Genomic DNA, 16,379 nt, shown 5'->3' with positions numbered 1-16,379 from the left:
GTGTGTATATATATATATATATATATATACGTACATACAAAAGTATAATGAATTGATGGGGATGCATAACGGACACTGTTACTGACTTCGGTTTAACACTTAAAGAAATAAGCCTTGGTATTGTGACTTGTTTATATAAAGTGACTTGTTTATCTGGCAATGGTAACCCATTTTAATCTGCCATATTTCTGTGTGAAGCTAGGTATGCTCCTAGAAAAAAAATTCTGGCGGTGTCTGCTTTTCTGTAAGGACCTTTATCCAAGTGGGACTTTTAGTGAAGTGGGTGTTAAAATTACATAGCAAAATGAAGCCAGATAGTTAAAGGGGAGGGATTTAGAAATGGTGTGTTAGGGGAAATTATTACATTTTACTGAATGATTACAGAGAAAAAACATTTCTTTTTTGGGAGTAACATGCAAAACAATTTTTTTTCACAAGACGAAGAATGTGTATTCAGAAAGTACAAATGGTCCATTCTAATTTCATGTTGACTTTAAGACTTGTGTTTGTTACCTTCAAATCCTTTGAAAGGTGTGACAGGATGTTTCGCTTGTGGAAGTGATTTATGGTCCATGACAAATGGCACCAGCAAGGTTTTGAGTAGAACATTGGTGTGAGATTTCCAGGATCTGACTTATTTTTCACATTTTACTGTTCTCTTTGGCTTTAGTACAGTATTTTGTTTCTTGTATGTAATAATGTATGCCTTAACTCAACTGTACCAATATACCATGTCTCGAATAGCCTACAGAAAATGTTATTTCCTCTCATGCAAACTGTGTTCGTCCACCTTGGATGAGTTTGTGATCATATTTGCTGACATAAATGTTAATGTTTCGTTTATCTAGTAATATGCAGCTCCTCTTCTTCGCTCACTGGCCTAATGTCTGCACCTCTCCAACCAGTCGAGCTGAATGCATTATCTGACACAGGTCGTGATGAACTCTGACCACAGCATGAACTGTGTGGGAAGCACACTGGTATCTAAACACATTAAAGTGGCATAAACTTAAAAGGAGTTAAATAAACATTAGCGTAACGCTTTATTAAATTAGTCGTTCAGCTGAGAGAGTAGATGGCCTGCTTTTCTGAAGGGGCGTGTTCTTACCATCTCGACTGAGAGCTCCGCTCTGCCTCTGTTTCTGGCGAGCTGCTAACTATCCAGGCAGGCAGCGACGGTTGTAGTAGTCGAAGCTGAAAATAGCCAGCTAGCTTTGCTTCTCCCGTCTAAATCTAACTCAGCCTCGACGATAAGTTAAAATACTGGACATGAATCCATATTCATGAATGCGCAGAAGAGATTTCCTGGAGGAAACTATGGAAGACTGAGAGACGGGAGACATTTTATCGGCGAATTTTTACCGGCTTTTCGGCCAAGCCACCAGCTTAAACTGCCTTCGCAAAAAAGCATCTGCCTCTCCACGGAAGTCGTGGTTGGAAAATACGGTAAATTTTCGGGTTTTGAATGTGTATTATGTTTGACCCCAGTTGAAGTTTTGGGATCAATGTCAACGGTCGCTTTGCTCAGCTGGTTGTTTGGATACCGCACGCGGGGTTTCTGTGCTGGTTACCCGGGCTAGAGCGGCTAACTAGCCCGCCAGCTTTAGCAGCCTCGGCGTTTCGATCTCTTCAGAGTTTACCGGTAAGCATATTCTTATGAACACCGTCTGAGAACAGCAGTTTTATGATCAAAAGCGGTAACGGTGTTGTCATTGTTTATTTTAGTGTAAGGGGGTTTTCGGGAAACTTGGGTGAATCTGAAGTTCTGTTGGACTGTAAATATGGCTGACGTTTCGTTCTAGAATCGAGGACGCGCAACCTAACTATTATCCTTGTGTGATACTTTTTATCGCCGCCGATTGGCTGGACGGAGAGGGTGGACGGTTGTGATTGGTTGTCCAAGTATGAGAGGTTGATAAACTTCTCAGCCTCTAGTGGTCGTCTCACTTCAGTGACAAATTCCTCAAAACTCCACTTTAAGTTTTGCAATATGCCTCCTGAAATGTTTAAGGTAGTTGATACGAATGTATTACTTCGGTGTGACACTGTATTACGATTTAAAAGTGGTTTTAGCGTTGACCGTAAGAGGTCGAACTGCTAGAGGCGTTGAGATCAAAAGTCCCGCCCATTGGACAGCGAAAATAAAAACACTGTAAATTGGCGACCGTCCAGAACTTAATCCTTCAAATGAATTTGTATAATCGAATGTTCGTTATTAACTTAACTAGCAATGTCTACATTTACATGCCAATACAATTTCATATTCGATTTTATACTTATTATTATACTTAATAATTATAATATTATTATATTACACGGCCAAGTAGCCTTTAAGCTACTTTTTTACATTTATACAAAACTGCAGTATTGCTTAGTTTAACAGTTGGCCACAATTATTTTGTAATGTTGATTTTAATTTGTAAATGTATTCTATTATGTAAATGAAATTTTTGTATCATTTTCTAATATCTAACATAATGCATATTAGCATAATTAAAATAGACGTCATAATTTATTATTTTTAAGTTGTGCAAACAATAGAATAAGCAAAATTATAAAGGTCGTGTAATAAAATTCCGAAAGGGGTCAATCTGCAAATTAATCGAAATTACATTTAACACATAATACAATACCTAATAGCCTTTTTATTTTTTATTTGTTTTTAATATATATGCTTATTTTTTTTGCATTTATACAAAACACTACAATGTTGTATAAAGCCATACATATAAAATAAAAATAAAAAAAAAGTAAAAAGATTGCCAGCATGTCATGATGCGGGTTGTGACCACTTCCAGGAAATGAGATTGTACACAGTATTTACAGATACATGACTCAGTCGACCATGGGTGATGTGAAAACTTCTTAGTGTTGACTATTTGGCAAGAAAATGAAAGGACAGTTGCACATTGGTATCTTTGTGTTTTCTAAATCAATTCGGAATCTTATGCTTGTTCTTTTTCTCTTTTGTCCACTCAGGTCAAGGTACAAAGGGGCAGCGTGGTGTGAGTCCCCATGAGAAAACCACGACGGAGGGGAGGCCTGCCCGGGGCCCAAAGTGATGCCGCGGACACAGGTACAGCTGGTAGAGGGGCGTCACAGCCACGCTCGCTCTCTCCCTACCGGCTGAAGGTTTCACCCACCAGAGAAACCCTAACGTACGCCCAGGCTCAGAAGATTGTGGAGGTGGATCTGGATGGAAGACTGCATCGGATCAGCATCTTCGACCCCTTGATGGTGATCACTGAAGATGAAATGACAGCTCAGGACATTGCTGAGTGCAATAGCAACAAAGAGAACAGCGAGCAGTCATCGGCGACCACCGCTGTCAGCTCCCCGCGACGATCGGGAGCCCATAAGGGGAAAAAGAAAGACGTGAAGCAGTTGTCATCGTCTTCATCACAGAACCACAGCTCCAACTGTGGACAGTCTCAGATGAATTCAAGCGTGAACAGCCACCATGGCACCTTACCCAAACCCACTTTCAGAGAACAAGAGTCTTATGAACCAGTCGAGGCGCCTCCTCGCCCTTCTGCATATTACCGTTACATTGAGAAGTCCGGTGAAGAGATGGAAACGGATGCAGAGTATGACATGGACGAGGAGGACGTGGCCTGGTTGGAGCTGGTAAACGAAAGACGAGCGTTGGAAAGCCATCCGCAAGTGTCACCCGACACTTTCGAAATCCTTATAGATCGCCTAGAAAAGGAGTCGTTCTTAGAGTTGCGAAGCCAAGCGCCCTCACAGAGTATCATTGACGAAGACGCCTTCTGTTGCGTCTGCCTCGACGATGAATGTCTCAACAGTAACGTCATCCTGTTTTGTGACATCTGCAACCTGGCGGTGCACCAGGAGTGTTACGGCGTTCCCTACATCCCTGAGGGCCAGTGGCTCTGCCGCTGTTGCCTGCAGTCGCCCTCTCACCCCGTGGACTGCGTGCTTTGCCCAAATCGGGGCGGAGCGTTTAAACAGACCAGCGACGGGCGATGGGCACATGTGGTCTGTGCTATTTGGATCCCGGAGGTGTGTTTCGCCAACACAGTTTTCCTTGAGCCCATCGAGGGCGTAGACAACATTCCACCTGCTAGGTGGAAGCTAACATGTTACCTGTGCAAGCAGAAAGGTTGCGGAGCATCCATTCAGTGCCACAAGGCCAACTGTTACACGGCTTTCCATGTAACCTGTGCGCAGAGAGCAGGACTCTTTATGAAAATAGAGCCGGTCAGAGAGACTACTGTGAATGGGACTACGTTTTCAGTGAAAAAGACTGCATTTTGTGAGGCGCACTCTCCGCCTGCGAAGGACGGGTCGGATGATGAAGAGACTGGGGGGAGAGTTTTGGGGTGTCGGGCTAACAGGGGTCGCAGTGCCTACACACAAACGCCACAGCTTAAGAAGCAGAAACGAAGCAATAAACTGGATTCTAAGCAGCAGCAGAAGAAAGGAATGAAAGAAGAGGTGTCAAAGAAAGTCACAACGCCTTTGATCACTGTCCCAGAAATACCTACTCACAGGTAATCATAAAGTATATCATATTATATATATTTAACTTGTTTCTTTAAAAAGATAAATTATATATTACAAATGTAATTTTATATATTTTGTTACAATTATATTTATTTAATTTCAATGTAATTAAACAATTATATTTATTGTATTCCTCATTTGTAAGCTATAATAATAGTGTATATATAATATGCATGTAATTGTCTTGTGTCTGTGTATGTATTTATATATATATATATATATAAATCGATTGCATTAAAAGTAACAATTTTATATATTCCTCAGTTGTAAGCTGTAATCAAAAATAAATATACATACACACACAAATATATATATATATATATATATATATATAAATATTTGAAGTATTAAACAATATTTTATAACAAATAAAAGAGCTTTCTTTTTTCTGTCTTTTTTACAGATTGAACAAAATTTCTAAAGATGTGATCATACAGAAGAAGAATCAGTTCATGCAGAGACTTCACAACTATTGGTTGCTTAAGCGTCAGTCACGCAACGGAGTGCCTCTCATTCGTCGTTTACATTCACATCTGCAGGGTCAGAGAAGTGTAGAACAGGTCAGTGTTTATGCATAATTAAATTTTGTATACATAAGCCACACCCCTGATGCACAACTACAATATCATGCATTGTGCATGCATGTTATTGAATGTTATAAACTGTGTGTAGGTGGAGCCAGATGAAAAGCTGAATGCTGTGAGAGAAGAGCTGAAATACTGGCAGAAGCTTCGTCACGATCTGGAGCGAGCACGACTCCTGATCGAGCTTATTCGCAAGAGAGAGAAACTGAAGAGAGATCAGGTAACATCCTGAAATGTTACATATAATAACTGTGTATTCTTGCATAATAAAGACAATGAAGTTATCTGGAACCAGAAATATAGACTCAAGTCAAACCAGAGTCATGTTTTTAAGGTCTGTTTGACATTATAAGCAGGATGTAGTTATTTCTGGATTCATATTTACAGCCTCCAGCATAAAACATGTGCCGAGCCTATTTTTGCCCCATGTAGCGAGCTGAATTGAAAATGCACCATTAAGCTATCAATTGAACAAGATCAATGCCATATAGGCTTTTATGAAGCAATATAAAGCACTGAAGTAAACAATTGAATTTAAAAAAGATGCCTGTCTGGCTTGGTGAAAGCAGCACAAACATGTTGTTTTTAATAAATCTTACTAAATCCATACGAATATGCAGTTAATTAATACAATTTGTTTAATGTAAATTACCATTTATGTGTAAATATTATGCCCCTCCTCATGAAAATTAGAATTTGTGAGGATCAGGTTTGTGCTAACTCTCAATTGGTTTTGAAAACTGCTTTTCAATTGCTTGCTCCCAATAATCATTTTATAATTTATAGCTATTATCAAAGAGAGTACTCAATTTGGTATATAATACAAAAAAAAAAATTCTGTTTAGAGCCGAAACTGTTGAGCAGCAGAAATTCTGTCATTGTGAAAGTACAGCACAAGCCTGCTGTTACCGTTATGCTGCAGTATAAAGCAAGCATAGGAGTTAGGCTATGACTTGATTTGGCAAATATTGCATGTGAATTTGGACTTCTTGAGATTTGGCTTGTGTGCTTTTTTCAGCGCGGCAAAACCACATGTGACATCTTATACTATGAATGAAAGTTCTGAAGGCACATTTTTAACGTGAATACGTTTCTGCCACTTCCTTTGCAACTAATTGGTGGTTTGGAAAGGAAATAATGTATGAGCATTAGTGCAACTGAACATACTGACAAACTGTAATTTGCTACTTGCTGTTGTAATATCAATATAATTTAGGGGAAGGGAATGTTCACATTCAAAGGAACTTTTCATTGGACAGAAATGTATATGCATGCATTTTTGTCCAAGTTTTCTGGAATATTAAGAATTTAAAAAGGATTTGCAATAAATTGAAATTTGCTCAATTTTAGTTTTGTCAACATTTAGAACTACATATTGATGACCTTAAAGCTCACAGACATGGACTAAAAGCCACAGAACTGTAATTTTCATGAAGAAATAGGACCCATTACTTTATTTTTTTTTTGATTACATCTGCTGACTTCTGTCACCTTGACCATATAAGAATTTCAGGCATCTCACTATATAACCATGTGTTGCTTCTGTAGGTAAAGATTCAGCAAGCTGTGACTGAGCATCAGTTAACTCCGGTCCTGGTACTGCTGCGATCCACTTTAGAACAGCTTCAGGAGAAAGATACTGCAAAAATATTTGCAAAGCCTGTCAACTTGAAAGAGGTGTGTCTATTTTATGTACATTCATATACACTACTGTTCAAAACTTGCGAAAAAAGTCTCTTATATATTCACAAAGACTGCCTTTATTTGGTCAAAAATATAGTATAAACTGTAATATTGTGAAATATTACAGTAGCTGTTATTCCAGTCTCTGGCACATTTAGAAATCATTCTAATATGCTGATTTGCTGCTTAAATAACATTTCTTATTATTCATGTTGAAAACGGTTGTGCTGCTTAATATTTATGTGGAAAACTTAATATATTTTCAGGATTATGTGATGAATAGAAAGTCCAAAAGAACAGCACTTATTTGAAATGTACAAACATTTGAACAGTAATGTAAATTTGTCAAGTCATGATCGATTAATATGTGGCACAGGTGGTTTTTTGTATATTGGCCAATAAAACAGCTTTAAAAATGAATTGATGCATTAAGCTTTATAAAACGCAAATCTATTCTTTTATTAAAATTCTAATATCTTCATATTGAAGTTTCAGTTTCACAGAAGCTGTGCTCTTGGGTTCTCAGGTCCCAGATTACCTGGAGTTTATCATGCACCCCATGGACTTCTCCACCATAAAATCCAAATTGGAGGCTCACAAATATCGCTCCGTCACTGACCTTGAGGCTGATTTCAACCTCATGATCAATAACTGCCTGCTTTATAATGCTAAAGACACTGTGTTTTACCAAGCTGCAATACGCCTGAGGGACCTAGGGGGCGCTATCCTGAGGCACGCTCAGAGACAAGCCCAAAACACAGGCTTCAACCTGGACACGGGCATGCACCTGGCAGAATCACCACATAAAAATGACTACTACCGCTGCACTTTGGAAGATGGTGAGTAGTTAACAAGAAACCATATAAAACTAAAGACCAGCAGTAACTTGTTGGCAGTGGTAAATTGCCTTCAATTAGGCGGGATTCCTTGACTTTTATTGTAACATGACATAATTGAGCTTAATTTTTCCAAGAATGCAGTTGCATTAAGTTTACCTTTTGTTCTTTGTTATTAATGGTTGGTTTTGTTTGTGTAGTCGACACGCTGCTAGACCCTGATAATCGATTGCACATGACGACGGAAAACCAGTTGAGGGAGCTGCTAGATAAATTAGATGTGGTGACGTCCATGCGCTCGAGTGGTGCACGCACACGCCGTATACGCCTGCTCCGCCGAGAAATCAACAACATTCGCTATAAGCAGCAGTCGCGGAACTCACACATGCTCAATGGAGACCTCAAAGAAGAAGACGAGGAGGAGGATGAAGACAAGATGGATGGTGAACATAACCTGTCGTCATCATCAGATAAAGGTGAGATTTGACTATGATTGGGGAACAAGAACCAGGTGTTCAGAATTCCATTTTTTAAGTTAATGTTCCAGAATTCCAGATCATTTTTTAATTCTTTTTATACTAGAAACATGTTTTTTCAACAATTTGTAAATGCATGTTATTGATCCAATTGTAAGCAATTAATCAATGCATGTGTTTCGTTTAAAGTGCCCCTATTATGACTAATTAAAGGTTCATATTTTGGTTTTGGGGTCCACAACAACAGTTTGAAATGCATGCAAGGTCTCCCAAACGATTCGCTCAACAATTCATTTTTCCAAACCCTTCCTTCGCGTGGTGCTAATCTGCGATGATTGGTTCGATTGGTCTCATTTCGAATTTATCATGGCTGTAATGCCTAATAAAGCAGTGTTTGTGAGCGCAGTTCTGCTTTGTGTACAGCGTTACTGGGGAAACCAATATTTTTACCACTCCAAAAGCGCATCTAGTGGCAAAGAATGAATTAGCATTTTCATTCAGACCAAGTTTTCAAGTTTTCCGGGTTTGCATGTGCAGCAAGTGGGCGGGTAATATACTAATGTTTCATGTTGATGTCAACATGAAACGGCTTGGGATTTGTTTTAAAAACAACTCGTTTCAATGATTTAGAGTCGACTCTTTCTTTTGAGAGACAATAACTTTAAACATGGTGTAATCTCAGATTTAAAACGTTGCAGGATGTTTTCATTCACTTAGAGCTGTTACACACTGCATGAAAGGTAATTTTCAAAAATCCATTATAGGGGCACTTAAAAAAATTGAATTTGTAATGTTTAATACAAAAAAAAAAAAAAAATCATATCTGGATACTTTGGAGAAACAGAATTCACTCCAGTCACACATGCAGTAGTATCACACATTACTTTGGTTACATCTCTACTTTTATAAATTGATCAAAAATAGTCCGAAACTAGTCTTGTACTAGTGAATTGTTTACTTGCTCTAAACTGTTCTTGACATAAGGCCTGTTCAGATCAAAATCTACATTACAGTAGTACAACTATATTCCCATCCACACCTATGCATGATTACTTTGTTTATTATAAGTACAGACTGCAGTTTTGTCATCTGCTACTTTAAATGCTTAAGCTCTTATAGCAAGATGCAAGTCTGATTGGCTGTCAGTGTGTTTGTTTAACAGCTGGAGGGAAAAAATCATTTTGAGAGGGATTCCAAAGATGTAGTTCCACTGTGGTATTATTAGCTGTTTCCGTCCACCTATTTTTATGCACATTTTGGTATATCGCATAAAAAACCTGCTGAATGGAAATGCCAAGATGGTCATAAATTCTAAAAATTTACATAAAACTTATACGCACAATTGAGTTGGATGAACTTTTTTTCCGATAAAATGTTTTTGCATTAACTACTATTGAAACTTACTGAATAAATTCCACCATGTGCATCAAAAGTCATGTGACTTTGCACAATGGGATGGGATAACTTGACTAACCAGCGGAGTGATCGCATTGCACGGCATTCGAAATGTTTTGTTGCTCGTTCTGAAATGCCTGAATTATACAACTGCATTCCCAAACAGCAGGTGTCCACTTCTGACAGCAATGACGGCATTTATGGATTTGTCTGCTCGGTTTGAGGCACAAGTAATTTATCATATGAAAATTATTATATTCAATGTCTTCTCCTACTTTTCTTAGTGATATTTAGTGCCAGTTTATCAGGAAGTGATGATTTTGTTCTCTTTGGATCGTAGAATGGAAGCGGTGCTTGATTCGCAAAATGTTTTATGCAATGTTCCAGTTTTAAGCTTAAATTAAAATAGCATCTTTGGAAGGAAACATATAGTTGTGGTGTGCTTTTCTTTTAAATTTAGAATTAACTATTACTTTTTCATTATTGTTATAGTTACCATCCTTGGTGCGAACTGGCCTTCACTCAAAGTTCACAAGTTGTTACTTTCATCATGTCTAACTTATAATTAACTTTACTAATGTGTAGTTAGAAACTGTAAAGTGGAATCAGAACCAAAATCATCCCTTCAGCAAAATGTTTGATTTCTCATTCAGCAATGCCAGTCTGATTCAAGATTGTATTTTTTTATTTATTTTACATCTGGTTGTTCTTCTTCATCTAGATGACTGTAAATCAACCCCCCCACCCATGCTGGAACCCACAGGCCTGGCTTTGTCCCCTCCACCAGCAGACACCCACCAAGAACCGCCAACCCTCCGACCCATGACATCCGACCCCAGGACATCCCCATGCACACCTAAGCGCCTCAAACTCAACATTGAGAGCCAAGAGGCCTATTCAGACACCACACCTGTGAACAGCTGCACCAAACCTGAGGACTGCTCGCCCGAGAACAAACTAATCAATGGCTTCTCCACCACAGAGTCACCGACCCGGCCTGCCACAGGAGGGGTCGGCCGGCGGACGTCCGTCCTTTTCAGAAAAGCAAAAAATGGAGCAAAGCTCCAGCGTGAGAGAGACAATCAGATGCAGAACGGAAGCAGGGAGGAGGCCATCAGCACTGACCCAGACCCTGCATGCACACCCAACTGCACCGCCACCGTCAAGACTGAAACCTCAGCCCAGCCAAAACCTTCAACACCTCCGCCCATATCAACCCCGGGAAAACAGAGAGCAAGAAGCCACAGCTGCAGTCCAGAGCGTGAGAGAACACCCCCTCGACTCACTCTAGAGCCTGGTGAAGAAAACAACTGCTTTACATGATGCATTTGAAATGATTTTGTGATTGGGCACCATGATTTTGGTTGAAAATGTTTTGGTGAAGGTTCCAGATTTGCACAATATCATTTATGTAAAATAATAATTTTTATTATTGCTTCAAAATATTAAACAAAATAGGAAATATTGCTATCATACAAGTATATTCTACAAGTATTTAGGAAAAATAATAAATGTTTTACTTTCCAGCTGTAAAATTACAATACTAATATAATATTTGTTATCATTTCTTCATTTTCTAATGTTTAACCATCAAGCGTCTAAGTGTAACCCTGTCTTATTTACTTGTAAATAACTGCTGTCACCCGTGCAGGTTTTTATATGCCTTAAACAAAATGTAAATGTGCTTATGGTTGTAAGATCATAACCAGTATAAACTCACTTTTGTATCAGTTTCCATAAATGGGAGGAGACCTTGGAGGGATAACATTTCATTTTGTTTATTTACATTTTAGAAAGCATGCACAATCTTGTTTCTTTTTTCATGACGAACTGAAATTGTGGTATGGATAATACTTTATAGTAATGAAACCTTTCTCAAACACCCCTTTCTCTATTTTTTTATTTAGCTCTCACCAACGGATTCAGAAAGCACAAAGATGGCGGCTCTGACTCAGAATGCAGCTCATCTCCGACTCTCAGAGAACTGTAAGAGGAAAAACTAAAACCTGAAACCTCTCTGCATCATATAGCTGACGTGCAGTTAACTGATCATTTCTTTGCTTTCAGTGTCTCGCCCCTTAAAAAGAGCAGAGGGAAACCTGCTTTGTCCAAAGTCCCTTTTTTAGAAACTGTTAACGGAGACTCTGACTACACTGGGACTGGTAAGAAATGAATCCCTATGAAATGTCAGTATATTTGTAAAAAAAAAAAAAAAAAAGTGGATATTACAATCCTTGTTCTATGCAGATGTTCTGTCAAATGGTGATGTGCCTGAACCTGAACCTCTGGATTTGGTGTGGGCCAAAAGCAGAGGATATCCGTCCTACCCTGCTCTGGTGAGAGAGGGCGCTCTACATTCATATTACATGAATACAACATGTTGGTTCAATTATTCAGTCAAGCCCCTTTGACCTAAAACACCTCTGAGAAGTTAATATTTCAGAGTTGTCATTCAAATTTTTTTTTCATAGGTGTTTTATTTTGATTCCTATTATTTATTATATTTTGATTTGTTTTTGTTTAAATAAAATATAATATTTTACATATATAATTTTTATGGTCTAATTATTAACTTCATCAACTTGCTTCACTAGTAAACTTTTTTTTTTCCACCTTTTTTATTATTTGTTTTTTTTTTTAGGAATTAATTAATTAGCATTTTATTAACTCACTGCAGTTCCATCAACAAACCCTTAAGTGATTTATTATTGATTGTTTATTATGTTTTGAATTTTTATTTTATTGAATGAAATCCTTTTAATATTTATTACTCAAATATTACCACCTTTGTTGACTCACAAATCCCAGTTTGGAAAAACCCTGTTATGTTATTTCAAAATGTTATTTAAAATTTGCTTCTCTTCTATGACACATTTTGTTTTCGGACACCATTACAAATCTCTCATTCACAACTTCCCATATACCCTATTTTTTTTTCACCAAATAGCCTGTTTTTTGGGCTTGTGAGCAGTGTTAAAGCAAACCACTGACATTCAAATTTTAAAGGAATGGTTTGAATTGCTCTTATGTTGTAGATCATAGATCCAGACATGCCTCAGGAGGGTCTTCTGCATAATGGAGTTCCCATCCCTGTGCCTCCGCTTGACGTGCTGCGCCTTGGTGAACAGAGACAAGAAGAAGCCGGCGAGAAACTCTTCCTGGTTCTCTTCTTTGACAACAAACGCACCTGGTGAGCACAACACTGGGGATTTACTTCAGCTTTATCCTCCAGACTTTGGCATTTTCAGATATCCATTGATGGTATCTGCTGGCTTTACTGGTTTCAGAAGGAACTGTCACTGAGTTTTCTGTTCTTGCGTATGTTTCTGTAGGCAGTGGCTGCCACGAGATAAAGTGATCCCTCTTGGCGTTGATGACACGGCTGATAAACTGCGTATGATGGAGGGCAAGAAAACCAGTATCCGGAAGTCCGTGCAGGTGGCCTATGACCGAGCTATAATCCACTTGAGCCGAGTTCGAGGAGATCATGGTTTTGTCGGCTCCAACTACATGTAGAACAGAAACGCCAACCACATCTGTCCTAACGTACCACTCACATGGGCTTTCTAAGGAGGGCTGAGAGCCATTTGGTTAGTGCACCAGGTACTAGACCCCTGATCATTCAGTTCAGTTTAGTTTATCCATGTGTTCATGACACAACCCTCTCAGTCATTTCAGATTCAGGACAGGAAAGTACGGTGGCTTCTACAAATAATTTGTTTTTATGAGGTGTCACTTTACGGTGATGACGAGTCTAAACCACACATAGACTCAGTTTTAGCGTTTGGGTATGTTCAGAGCAATTAATTTCTGAAAAATTTGTTTTAAATGAATGAACTTAAAGAATATAAACGTTTGAATGCATCACTGCCATTTTCTTAAGATAGCTTTTTACTTTTTAAAGTTTTAAAAACCACTTCTTGTATATTGTAAAGACACTTGTGTATATGTTTTTTTTTTATCATATAGTATCTAATTTAATTTTTTTTTTTTCTTGTTTATTTTGAAATAAATTGCCTGGAGGAATGAAGAAATGAAGGTTGTGTATATACATGTAAAAAGATTTTCAGAGGAACGGACTTCCTATGTAGTGTATCCTGCTTGTCTTTGATAGCGGATGGTGTGAGTGTGTGCATATATATATGTACATTAACGGCATACAATTGTATATGTACCAACTCACGGTTGTCTGTGGTTAAATATATATTCTCATTTTTGATACAGAAAAGTAATTTATTTATGGATCGTAAAGAGATAAAGGAATTAAATTATATTGGTTCAAGATGGAAAGAAGATCTCTTATTTAAGATGGTAAACTATTGCATAGGCTTTTGAGATCTAACTTCACATGTTCTTTCAGATCCTGGTTCAGTTCTTTTTAAGGTTTCACGGTGAAATGTTTGAAGGATGGTGATGACGACATGTTGTACACCTGTTGTTATTCCCTTTTCACCATCAAGCACAGAACCTTGTATTTATTGTAGAAAGTTGTGGAGCTTTTGATCACCGTTTATAAGATGGAACCTCTAAGAAATTTTAAGCTTGTACAAACAGCAGATTTTACCTACCCACCAAATAACCAGTCTCAAACAGTATTTTCTCATACGGGGAAATAAATGTTCTATTGAAACTCTACCATGGCTGTCTTAATATATTGATGGATTAAGATCAATTTTTCTTGATTTTAGACCTGTGTTGCATTTTTAAACATATATAATTAACATTGTAAAGCTCTGATGGAATGTTAGATTTCCTAATAATACATGTAGGCTATTTTTCTGGTTGCAATATTACAGTCTAAACTGACTAACCAAGACGTTTCTGCTAAAAATGAGTGAAAATGTACTTTGAGGTAAAGTAAAGGTGGCACTGATGTAATTTTTTCTTGTTGTTTGGGTAATTATATTTATAGAAATTGTTTGAATAGCATGAATTCATAATGATTTGCTTTACATCTTAGAGTATTTGTCCACACAAAGAAAGCAAATTATAAAACAGATGTGTGCTTACGTAAACATAATTTTCTTATCACATATCTATCATTAAATATCACTATCTGTTTATTCCGAATAATCGACAAAAGAGTCGCTTACAAGAGCGCCCGCGCGTGTTTTGCCAATTTGTAAAGTAACCAATCAGAAACCCTCTCTATCTGTCAATCATCTTGAACGCGCGGATTTGATGAGATCGGGTTGGCTGACGACTTTGAGGAGCGCGGGGTCGGGATTTTTTCCCCCATAGGCTGTTTTAATGGTTTTCAAACAGCATCTGGCGAAAATTAAAAAGGTGAGAATCGTTTGTATACTAATTAACGCTTACATTTCACAATATTATGGGGACACATATTTTTTTAAAGATGGCGTGTTGTGGTAAATGTGTCTGCTCAAACGTGTGTATTTTGTAAGGGGGTACGTGGGTCATTAAATAACATTAGAAACGTTTAAATTAAATTTATGCATTTAGCAGACGCTTTTATCCAACGCGACTTACAGTGCATTCAGGCTATCAATTTTTACCTATCATGTGTTCGCGGGGAATCGAACCCCCAACCTTGCGCTTGATAACGCAATGCTTTACCAATTAAGTTACAGGAACACTTTACCATTGGTGAGGTAACTTAATTAAGAATATATTGTCTTGTAAAATTCTTGTTCTTGTACTGATGCTCACGTTTTCCTGAAATGTGATATTCCACCTTCTTTGTAGTCTACGCTTGAGTACTTGTAGGGGGCAGCAGTGAGTCAGTACTGATGATGAAAGAACACGTGCAGTATGATTTCTTTTCCATAAGGTGATGTCAGCATATTCTATCCAGATGTGTTTTATCGTAACAGCTCATGTCACCGATCATATTAAAATAATATTTATATCGTTAACACACACACACACACGCCTATGAGCTAATCTCCCAGGTCTCTGTTAGCAATTTGAAAAGATCACGAGTTAATCAAACTCAATGATCATCAGCGGTTTATTAGTTCATCCATAAACTCGAACCTTACTTTCATTCAAAGTCATGCATTTAATTTGATGAATTTACAAATCAATATTTTAAGTGTTAAATTATAGTAAGCAAGCATATACACAATCTAGTTTATTAATAACTAGTGTAGTATTCAATAACTTAAAAAGTATCACTGCGTTCCCTCTTTTTACTAAACAATGTAGACCTCAGCTTTGTGAGATTAATTAATTTTATTTTCTAGATTGTTCCGAGGTTCTTGATGTCTTGATGTTGTGAAATCTAAGCAAAAGAGAAACTGTTACGCTGTATCTCTGTAACATAGCCCTCTAATGTTTGCTTCAGTTTTGAATTTGAACAGTTAAACATTAATATGCTGATATGTCCACTGTATCAGTTTCATTTGTGGTCGTAGGGAAATTAAAGCAGTTGCAGGTCTTACTCTGGCTTGCATATGATAGATTACCAACACCTGTTTAAATAGCAGATAACACTTAGGAGTAAAAAATCAGACAAACATTGCTGTTATAAATGAACACTTCCTATTTGTAGGAAAATGAAGCCATGCACCTATTTTTTAACGGGTACCAGTAACAATCCTATCACTTCGTTATATGATTGTGAGGCAATAGGTTTAACCAAATACTACTTTGAATCATAACCCAAAGCGCCAACTAAGTGTGTACTTACAATCTAATTATAAGTCATTAAAGTACATAATAAAAATATAATTAAAGCTACAACTATTAAGTGGTCGTGTTTTGATGAATTAATCTTTGGGACACTTGCAACCACACTCTGCACTGGTTTTGCACAAATCATTTAAATTACATTTTGGATTCAAAATGACAAATTTTGCCAAAAGGCACTATTTAGAAAAATGTTATTTAAAAAAAAGCTTGAAGCTTCTGGAGAA

The 16,379-nt window shown here is 37.6% G+C and overlaps 1 protein-coding gene across 3 annotated transcripts; it reads left to right on the top strand.

Annotated features, from left to right (window-relative positions):
* The first annotated feature begins 20 nt into the window (after window positions 1-20).
* LOC132098027 (bromodomain and PHD finger-containing protein 3-like) lies at window positions 21-14,136 on the top strand. Of its 3 annotated transcripts, XM_059504127.1 has the most exons (14): window positions 21-1,446; window positions 1,529-1,642; window positions 2,980-4,514; window positions 4,931-5,087; window positions 5,200-5,331; window positions 6,660-6,788; window positions 7,321-7,633; window positions 7,831-8,106; window positions 10,223-10,798; window positions 11,409-11,487; window positions 11,569-11,663; window positions 11,749-11,837; window positions 12,537-12,691; window positions 12,834-14,136. In XM_059504127.1, exons 3-14 carry the CDS (start codon window positions 3,016-3,018, stop codon window positions 13,015-13,017), a joined length of 3,684 nt encoding a protein of 1,227 aa, XP_059360110.1. In that variant the 5' UTR covers window positions 21-1,446; window positions 1,529-1,642; window positions 2,980-3,015; the 3' UTR covers window positions 13,018-14,136. The 3 variants fall into 3 exon arrangements, with proteins under 3 accessions (XP_059360110.1, XP_059360109.1, XP_059360108.1); XM_059504126.1 differs by lacking the exon at window positions 1,529-1,642; XM_059504125.1 differs by having other exon boundaries at window positions 21-1,642.
* The last annotated feature ends 2,243 nt before the right edge of the window (window positions 14,137-16,379 follow it).

The sequence above is a fragment of the Carassius carassius genome, chromosome 21 (assembly GCF_963082965.1).
Source record: "Carassius carassius chromosome 21, fCarCar2.1, whole genome shotgun sequence".
Lineage (NCBI taxonomy): Eukaryota > Metazoa > Chordata > Actinopteri > Cypriniformes > Cyprinidae > Carassius > Carassius carassius.
This window is presented reverse-complemented; position numbering and strand designations above follow the sequence as displayed.

What these genes read in the sequence shown, in the direction of transcription:
- LOC132098027 (XM_059504126.1), top strand. Translation starts at nt 3,016, where the DNA reads ATGAGAAAACCACGACGGAGGGGAGGCCTGCCCGGGGCCCAAAGTGAT. An exon ending in AGCCTGTCAACTTGAAAGAG is followed by an intron (nt 6,789 to 7,320) that starts GTGTGTCTATTT and finishes TTGGGTTCTCAG; the next exon opens with GTCCCAGATTACCTGGAGTT. An exon ending in CTCTGACTACACTGGGACTG is followed by an intron (nt 11,664 to 11,748) that starts GTAAGAAATGAA and finishes TGTTCTATGCAG; the next exon opens with ATGTTCTGTCAAATGGTGAT.